At 42.4% G+C, this 10,042-nt stretch overlaps 1 protein-coding gene across 1 annotated transcript in view; it reads right to left on the reverse strand.

The window, feature by feature from the left end:
* sucla2 (succinate-CoA ligase ADP-forming subunit beta) overlaps nt 1–10,042 on the reverse strand; it is a 31,341-nt gene that overhangs the window by 15,376 nt on the left and 5,923 nt on the right. Inside the window, exons 3-6 of the mRNA XM_020621565.1 lie at nt 8,253–8,352; nt 7,104–7,266; nt 4,489–4,617; nt 1,041–1,179 (exon numbers count right to left, since the gene is read on the reverse strand). Coding sequence (XP_020477221.1) covers nt 1,041–1,179; nt 4,489–4,617; nt 7,104–7,266; nt 8,253–8,352 — 531 coding nt within the window. The remainder of the gene's footprint in view (nt 1–1,040; nt 1,180–4,488; nt 4,618–7,103; nt 7,267–8,252; nt 8,353–10,042) is intronic.

The raw sequence follows: 10,042 nt of genomic DNA on the forward strand, positions 1-10,042 counted from the left end.
CTCTAAATCTCCTGCCTATCTAGTTTCAGGCCATTCTTCATACAGAGGGCTTTCTGGACCACCATGGTTCTGGAGCTCACACTGGTCAGTAATAACTCCAGAAGGACAGAATACCAGCTCTTTCTCCAGCCTCCAACCTGTTTCTTTGACCTGTTGGAGGCTGGAAAGCTCAAAGCTGTAATGATTATAACCAGCCTACTAACAAACAGTACGTGTTGCTGAAGGTGAAACCAGTCAAACTTGAGGACCTGACATTTCCTGCAATTATGGGTTTCTTTCTTTCTTCAATCCAAGAGTAGTAATAATGGGCTCTTAGTGAATGAACGAGCTAAAAATCAAAGGTCACTGTTATCAAAGTTGCCCAGCCCTCAACCTGTTCACTGGGAGACAGCCTCCTTTCTCAGGATTAGCTACTGCAGTTCTCAGATACAGGAAACGTAAAAATAAAAAAGTCTCTGGTCCACAAAAACAACCTGCTGGGTTCACTTTTGTAAGAGATAATTAGATGAAGGTCTGTGAGAAAATGAATATGTGGTTATAGTGTATATCAAACACAAAACAGAACTAGCTTTACACACATGAAATAAGTTTGTTTTTACATGATGTGTAACAGTTCATTTATTGTCCTGAATATAATCTACTGCACTTCAGACATCGCACTGGCTTTTATGTCAAAATACCTATAAACATCAAATAGTCAGAATACTAAACAGTGGGCAGGTGTAGTCATCACCAGGCTGAGTGTGATGTAACCTAAGCCCTGACTCAGATGTTTCTAGTCCTCAGGTTTCTGCTCTACACCTTTGTTTAAACAAAGTACCTGGTGTATCAGGATTCACGTAGGACTAACCAGGTTCTGCCTGCCATCACATCTGAAAGGTGCTTTAGTTACTAAACACTGAAATCAAGCCTGTGCCGACGGTGTTTGAATTCAGTCAGAAAGATGAGGCCACTGATACTGTCCTGAGATCTGCCGCCTGCTGTGCAACTGGTACAACGAGAGCACAGAACCTTACAGGTCTGTGTCAAAATGTGCGTACCGATGCCAGAGGAGTCCTCCACCATGGGGTTGATCTCCACCATGGACGCGTCGTACTTGATGAACAGATTGTACAGTTTGATCATGATCTCTGCTGCCTCGCTCACCAGTGCCGGCGGGAAGCCCATCTTCTCAGCCACCTGCAGTAACACGAAGCATTTCATTACACATCAACAATGGCTGTTGAAACACTGGCTGCAGACGGATACTGTGGATAAGATCGGCAGCAACACATCATCATTTAGGTGGAGGAGACCAAACAGAGAGGGACCACTGGGAAAATCTTTGGCTGTCACTCGGGGTTGGTTTTTTTTTAATCTCATTGATGAGTCTTCGTTGTGCTCTTGGGGTGATTTTGACTGGGTGCCCATTTCTTGGTAGAGTAGCCACAGTCCCAAAGTGTCTCCATTTGTAGACCATTTGCCTAACTGTAGACTGGTGAATTTCTGTCTCTGAAATCACACTATAACCCTTTCCAGCTTTAAGTAAATCAACAATTCCTGATTGTAGATCCTCTGAAAGCTCTTTTTGGCGAGGCATGGCTCACATAAGCATATTCTTTTTGTGTGGAGCAAACTCAAAAGGTTTGAGTGGTTTTTATTAAAGTAGCTCTAGTCCACACCTCCAAACTCATTTTCTTAACAAGACTCCAGGTATGCCAACACCTGACTCCAATTAGCTTTTTTTGAGGTCATTAACTCGAGGGTTCACATACTTTTTCCACTAGCACTATGAGGTTTTTATGGTTGTTCTCAATAAAGACATGAAAGATCAGAATTTGTTGTGTTGTTATATTAGGCACATTATATTCATCAGTACTCTTGACTTAGATGAAGATCAGATCACATTTTTTGGCAAAATTAATGCAGAAAACCATGAAATTGCAAAAGGTTCACATACTTTTTCTTGCCACTGTAGTTACAAGCACTCACACCTTAATAACAAATATCTTGAATGCCAGCAGCGTGTGCCAGTTACAACTTAGATCTGTCATTTGCCAGCTTCAAACGTTTTTAAAGCTAAATCCACAGAGGCCAGTTCGGGTGTTCCCAACCCACTGACTCATCACTCCAACTTTTTAAACTTACAGTTCTTCTGCAGATTATTCAGCATTTTAAATTCTTCACCAAATCTACATCACCTTAAAGGATTTTGTTTTTTGGCAACTATGCTTATTGCTTTAAGATGTCCTCAAATTAAAAGAATAATTACACAGTAAATGGCTTAATGATTTTATTTCTGACTTCCTCAGAATTCTGACTTTTAGAAAAGCAACAATTCTGAGAAAAAGAGAACTCAACTTTTTTTCAGTGGTCCTAATTCTCTTCTGTATAAAACACATCAGTAACAGAGTCATTTCAAAAAGCTACCATCACTGCACCGAGGAGTGTTTGATTTCAACCTCCAATATCCAAATACAAGGCAAAAGCTGAAACAGAAACGCTGCAGTTTTTGTGAAGACATTTTGTAGTTGTATAAACATGGCTGCAGTGGACAAAAACGAATAATGGAGTAAAGGAACATCAATGGACCTCCATCCACCTGGGTAGGTCTGCAACCAGCACCTCTTCTCTCTGTCAAATATATTGAGCATCACTATGACAACCAACATATTCGATATCCAGAGCACAGAGCCAGCCAGAGGAGACGTGCCGCACAATGATCCTTAACCTCAGACCAGAATGGACAAAGGTGTCTGTCCAAAATGTCAAGCACAGCTACAAACACTGACAGACCAGTTCCTGCTATTTATATACATCTGCAAATGCTGCACCCATGCATGAACCAGGCACGTCGCACCACTTGTTATGATTGTTGCTGCAGAGAAGCAGTCAAAGGTCAGGACACGCTGCCCTGACACCGTCTTAACTGGACTTGTCTGTTGCCTTACAAAGTACTTCTGACTAACATGTACGCCAGGGGTGACCGCAAAGGTAGTGTTGGTAGATCGCGTGCCATTCAAAAAAAAAAAAAAGATGTTAGCCTATCATCCATCCTCCCTATGGCATTTGCCACTTGATTGACACGCAGGGCAGCCAGTCTGAGATCTTGTCTTTTCTAACACACGAGTCACCAAGCATGCGCAGTCAACTGCACAAGCTACTACCAAACTCCAGTGAGCGAACTACCTTGTCAGCCTTCCAATTAATTTCTACTAAAGAAAGCGTATAAAATGAGTAGGGGAGCTGAATCAAGTAAGAAACCGAAAACGTACCACTTCCAACGAAGTGCGTTTGCTTGATCTGCCAATCTACCATCGTTATTCCGAAGAAGGGAAATGTGGAGTGGCGACAAATGTCACCAGCTGGATTAGAACCACCAATGTCATGTAGCGTTCGTCTCTGTGTTAGCCCAGGATGTACCTCGCCTTCGCCCGATTGCCGGCTGGGATTGGCTCCAGCCCCCCCCGTGACCCCGTTCAGGGACCAAGTGGTAGAAAATGAATGAATGAATGAATGTCATTTAGCGTGCATGCACCATGTATCGGTGCACCCCGAGTGTAAAGTCAGTTTGATGTCATCGATCACCGTCATCTTTGGTGCAGCTCTTGTTTATCCAGACAGGAACTAACAAAGACACTGGATGTGACATTTCAGTTTCTCCTTTTCAATAAATTTGCAAACATTTCAAGAATTCTATTTTTGCTTTGTCGTTACGGGGTACCGGATGTAGACCGATGAGGGTAAAATTTAGGCCTAAAATGTGAAAAGGTGAAGGGGTTGGAGTGTTTCTGAATGTTTTATTTTTCATTTCGATAGATGCTATTCTGTCAACACACTGTCACCATGGTTATGAGAAATGCACAGTGACAGCCCAGTTTAGACACTCGCTGCTCTTTTACAAATTTTATAACATCTTGTTTTAAGGCTGATGAGCAAGAACCGCTGAATCTTCCTTCAAGCCTCAAACCAATCACGTCAGAGCGCTTCTTCAAAGTCACCTTGACAAGACAGACTCACTAACGTGCAGCCTGATTAATCGGTCATACTATTTTCTTCAACAAAGGGTATATTCCTGACTGTGATGAATGATCTGAAAGATTGGAGTACTGGTCATAAAAACCATCAGACTGGAAAATCATAAAAAGGCCGATTCTTTTTAAAGCAAATGTTCATTTCAAACTGTAGACAACCGGAAAATACAGGCTGTTTTCTGTAAGACCTGGAGACCGATTATAACTGGGTTCAAGTCTGTGAACATGTTTAACAGACAGTAAATTATAAAAGTATATTTCGGAGTATCAAAAAACATCAAGTGGGAGGAAGGACAGAGGTCAGAGGATTTTCTCCAACCTGAAACTTGATTTGTAAGGCTGGATCTTGTTTAGAAAAGCCTTCTCTCTCTCTGAGAAATGAACCGCAGCAGCCCTTCGATCTCTCCTGCGGCCCAAACCACACAGCTGGAACATTTTGCCTGTTTTGTGGCTCCTCCTCTCTATTATTGATTACCTTGACAGCCTGCTCCATTTCAATACCCCCCACAATGTCAATGGGCTCCTTCACAATGGCGTCTGGATTTTCGGCTGCAACATCTTCGATGTTCACGCCACCGTGCGAGCTGCCAATCAGCACAGGACCCTGTGGGACACAAGAGAGGGGACAAGGAGTTTAATACCCTGAGCACTGCACTGCTTCAGGTCAAAAACATCAACTTAGTCTTTCTTTGAGTTTCAGATTTCAGTCTGTAAGATCTGAGCTGCCAGAAACCTGGTCCATCGAACCCTGAGGAGAAATTTGTCATCACATACTCTTTACATCTGAGAAGGGCAGGGTGCTCCTGTGTGATTCAAACCTCTATCAAAAAATCTCTTAAATAATTCTCAGGGGCTCATCCACATATTGTTTATTTCATTTTATTTATTTACAGACCCGTGCAGTGTTTTAGATTCAGCCCGAGACCGAGGACAAGCACCACTGGCTCAGGTCTCACGGTTTGGTCTACAAACTGCAGCTGTTAAATGTCTATTGTTAAGAAGGTGTAAAGTCCACCCTTGTTGTCAGCAAATGTCTACCACCGCTTCTGTAACTAACAATTATATTATTTAGCAATTATTCTGTTGACTATTCTCTCAATAATCAATTAGTTTTGTCTGTAAAGAAACAACAACGATGCAAATCCCATTTTCCAGGAGCCCACAGTGACGTCAGTTTACAATGAACGAAAACAAAAAAAAAAAAAACTAAATCCTCACACTAAAGACGCTGGAATAAGAAAATAACTTGAGCAGGTAACCAAACACCTTTGGGTGTCCTGATCTATTATAAAGACGATCATTATAGCTAGACAGTTGTTTGGGTTCCACACACTCCCAAACTGTTCACAGTCACATTTCCACACTGAGGCCTCCTCCCTGCATGTTCCTGGTTTGCCTCTAGCTTCACACACAGTCCCACTTTCAGCACTAAAATGTCTGAATTATCCTTAGACAAAAATCATTTTAGGAGTCTTAAAGTTATTCTACTTGAAATGCCTTAATTTTTAGGACTAAATCTACCTTTAGCTGTGGGATTGTCATAGCTCTGACAGCTAGAGACACAAGATGCCGGTTTCTACATAGTCAACTCGTTAAAAACACTGTAAAGCCTTTCCTGTCACATCCACTGTATTTACATTGTGCACAGTATGTATCCAGCTTCAGCAGCACCAGTCTGCCTCTAAAACACAATTTATTTGACTTTCACACATATAAAACTGACCAGTGTAATCAATCAGTGTTATCGATCAGTTACCTTCAGTGTTGTGCAGCCATCTAGTGCTCAGCACAGGCACAGCTATAACCTTGTCAGTCGTGACTCGAGATGCAATGAGGTGCTCACAGAGGAAGGTGCATTTACTGGTTTTGTCTTCATTACTCAGACTTCTGACAATCCAAACTAGGCTTACAGCTACTGTAAGGTTTAATTTTATTGTCAATTTTTATGTCAATTATTTTTCTGAACAGTGTTTATTTTATAAAAAGTCAGAAAATTGTGGGAAGTTTCCAAGGGGATGTCTCGTAATAAGCACTGTACTTGGCAGCAGCACCTCCCCCCATCTCTCCAGTGTCCAGGAGGTAACAGTGATGGAAAAGAGAGAGAAGTACAAAATAATCCTGTGAATGTCACTGATTTTGTTGCTTGATAAACAACTCAAATTATTAACTGATTAGGAAAATTGCTGCACATTTTCAGTTAATCAGAGCTGGCTCAAACAAATGAAACACAGTACTGATTGGGGCCAGCATCATTCTCACCTGACTAAGGCTGGTTTCACACCCAACTTGTTCAGTGTAAACAAACACTGGTGCATCGGCCCAGTTAGTTCAGCTCATTGGTGCTGATGAGAAAACTGTCAATCAGACCCTGGTGTGCACTGAACAACCAGAGCGTGACTGTGAACAGAGTCTCAGTCTGCTTCCACCTGGACATTTTCAAAACAAGCCAACCAAACACACGATTCCAGGGTAGCAGATAAATGATTTTAGTATGAAATCAACTGCATAACTACTCGTGTGGCTTTTCATATAAAACACTGTATCCTCCATGTGTATTAGTGACAGAGGTATAAGACAATATTTATGATCATTAGTTTGTATGTTTGCTGCAGTGTGAATTGGCTGCCATGACATCCCTCTGGAAATAAATACAGACTTCCATGATAAGAAATCTAAAAATAGCAGAGTTAAAACATTTTTCTCACCTGTATTGAAATATTTCCATTTTTCATATTTGCATTTTAATTTGAAGTCACACACTATTATAGCAGAATAAAACAAAAACAAGTTTTATAACAGTAAAATAACATGTCACCTGTTGAGTTTCTTTCATTAAAACATCCAAAAGCAGCAGGATGCTTTCTCCCTGCAGTAAAATGTCAGCAGGAGACACACAACTCACAAACTGCATGTGACATCTGCGTGTTTCTCAGTCCAGCTCTTGGTTCATTTAGGAAGTCAGTGGGAACATGAGCAGAGCAGAATTACAAGGCAGCAGTGGGTCTACACATCCCTCACACTGCAGCATCACCAAGCTACCAACAGCAGACCTACCAGCAAGTAAACATGTGTGTCTGCGTGTTGCCCCACCTGGTAGGACCTCTCCATGGTGATGGCGAAGTAGTACTCTCTGCGTGGATACCTGCGCTCACAGATGAACACCTGGTTGCAGATGCGACCGGCCTCCCCAGTCTGCTTGGTGTACAGCTTTCGACCAATCATCTGGGATGAAATGTCACGGGCCTCCTCTGGTCTGGAGAGGACGAGGAAGGAAACTCAACAGGGGTTCTGAAGGGTTCGGGCTATTAAATGTCTGCCTCACAATCAAACCGGCTGCAACTAAGGATTAAGTTCAGGAATTGTTTTGTCTGTAAGGTGTCAGAAAACAGTGCAAATTGTCCAGCAGTTTCCCACAGTCCACAGTGAAAAGTCAAATGTGTTCAGTCGGGAGGGACAAAGACAAGCATCATTGCAGAAGCTGGAACCTGCACACTTTAGGTGAAGAGGTGATTCAGAACATGTACTGTCGATCAATTAATCATTGCAGCACCAAAGTCAGAAAGTGATATTCCAGTTGTTTTTCAGTCGTGTAGCAATAATTCCTGTCAATATAATTATTTAAGTGAATGGGGCCTGGAAATATGGATGAATTAACCAGTAAAAATGATTCATTTATTTAGCTTCATTTAGTTTTGATCTAAAATTGACACGACCTTTCTGATCTTCCTAGATACTCTAACAGTGGAGTTGAGGAGGGTGAAGGCTGTGACGGACCGGCAGACACCGAGGATGTAATATGAAAGAAAACACCACGTACACGGCTTCCCTGTCACATGTGAGGTCTGAGAAACTCCCATAAACCTGCCGTCTGAGTAGAGACCCTTAATGAGCTGCTGGCATTGTAACCAAGGTAACCAAGTACAATTACTGGTACACTTTTTCTTTTTGTGGCACTTTCTACTTCACTACAGGAAAATACTGTACTTTCTACTGCACCAACTATTCTTCTACTTTTGTTTTGCTTTATTAGATCTATTTTATTCTTTCTTTACTGAAACATTTCTGTTGTAAACACACACACCGGCGACAAAGTAGCTGCTCATAGGGTGTTTGCTTTGGTTAACATGGTAACCCCCAGGTGTCAGCAGATCACCCAGGATTATGTCTGATTATCAGTGTTAATGGCAGAACGCTGTTGGCATTAGATTTGTGTTTGATGACAGAGGCTGGAACACTTACGAGTAGACGATCTTCACTCCTCCCTTCAGTCCGCCCTCGAATGTCCCCTTCCCTCTGCCACCAGCCAGCACCTGAGCTTTCACCACCAGGTCCTTTGAACCTGACACACACACACACACACACACACACACACAGATACTATTTAAAGACTGTGATATTAACTGACAGGGATCAAACTACAGGATGATGACAGAGATGCCCACCTAAACTCACAGCCTCCTCTGTGCTGGAACAATACGCCAGTTTGGCAACAATGAAAATGGCATTATTTGTGAGAATTCAGTCAATTCATTTAAAGAAAAACCCCAAACCTTGTTTGGTTCTCAGCAAACGTTTGAAATGTGAGGATTTGCTGCTGTTCTCAGTTTTATACCTCAGTAAGCGGAACCTCTTTGTGTTCTGGACTGTGAAGATGCCACCTTGGTCACTGCGAGACCATCAGGGACAGATTCCACTGATCTACTGAAACAAATGAGTGCTCCTCAGTTGACGTCTGAGAGTGTCCAGGGACAGGTCAATTCTGTCTGCTCTTCATGTTTTCCAGCTGTTCTCCAGCTGCAGAAGCCCAGCAGTGAGCTCCTGAACACACTGCTCCTCTGAGAGGAGCGGGTGCACTCGGTGACTATTTATGTTGCTTACATGTCTTTACTGTTTAGCCTACAGTTTCAGTTACTGTGGGTGACCTACCTAAACTTTCTTCCCAATCACCACCTTCATTCACACTTGTGTGGGGATTTGTGTGAAGATGCTGGGTGTAGCCACTTGTGTTGTCGGATGAGACCAGGTCAGGCTCAAGAGACATCTGTGGGCATCAGCAGAGTCCCAGTTCTACTTTTCCTCCTGCAGCTCAGAGCTGTGAATTAGGAGCTTCATTACCTGGATCGAGGTTGTGAAACTCAGGAGTAGTGGTCAGAATGTTCCAGCTGCTGTTTCACTGTGCCTCAACAATCAGTGGGGGCGGCTGTGGCTCAGAAGGTAGAGTGGGCCGGCTCCTAATCGTAAGGTCCGCAGTTGGATTTCCAGTTTCTCCAATCCACATGTCAAAGTGTCCTTGAGCAAGACACTGAACCCCCAGTTGCTCCTGGTGATGTCACAGGTGTGTGAATGGCCAAATAGTGTGAGTGTGCTTTGAGTGTGCTGCAATGCATAGAAAAGCGCTGTACAAGTATAAGACCATTTACTATTCAATATCAATCAACAATCAATATTGCTGATCATCTGCTGCTCAGCTCATTTTCAGGTCGGAGAAACGGGTTGTCCACGGTAATGCACCTGCTTCAGTCAGGATCATGTTGATTCATGTAGTAGGACTTCTGGTCCAACAACTTCTTCAAGTCATTTATAGTTTAAGTTACTTGAAACTATGAAAGCTGAACTTAATGAGATTCTACAAGGGATCTGAACTGATTCAGATTTGGTAGGTGGATCCGATACTGGATTCAGAAAGAGCGAATCCTACCAGCAGGGTTACTAATTTCTAGCTATTTGTAAGACCAGTGAAGTGCCTGTACTGCTGAGCTCACCCTGGCTTCAGATGAAGCTGCCTGTCGAGCCAATGCAGCTGGCTAATGTACAGTGGGTACGGAAAGTATTCAGACCCCCTTAAATTTTTCACTCCTTGTTATATTGCAGCCATATGCTAAAATCATTTAAGTTCATTTTTTTCCTCATTAATGTACACACAGCACCCCATATTGACAGAAAAACACAGAAGTTTTGACATTTTTGCAGATTTATTAAAAAAGAAAAACTGAAATATCACATGGTCATAAGTATTCAGACCCTTTGCT

Source organism: Monopterus albus, unplaced genomic scaffold (genome assembly GCF_001952655.1).
Source record: "Monopterus albus unplaced genomic scaffold, M_albus_1.0 scaffold261.1, whole genome shotgun sequence".
In the NCBI taxonomy this organism is placed as follows: Eukaryota; Metazoa; Chordata; class Actinopteri; order Synbranchiformes; family Synbranchidae; genus Monopterus; species Monopterus albus.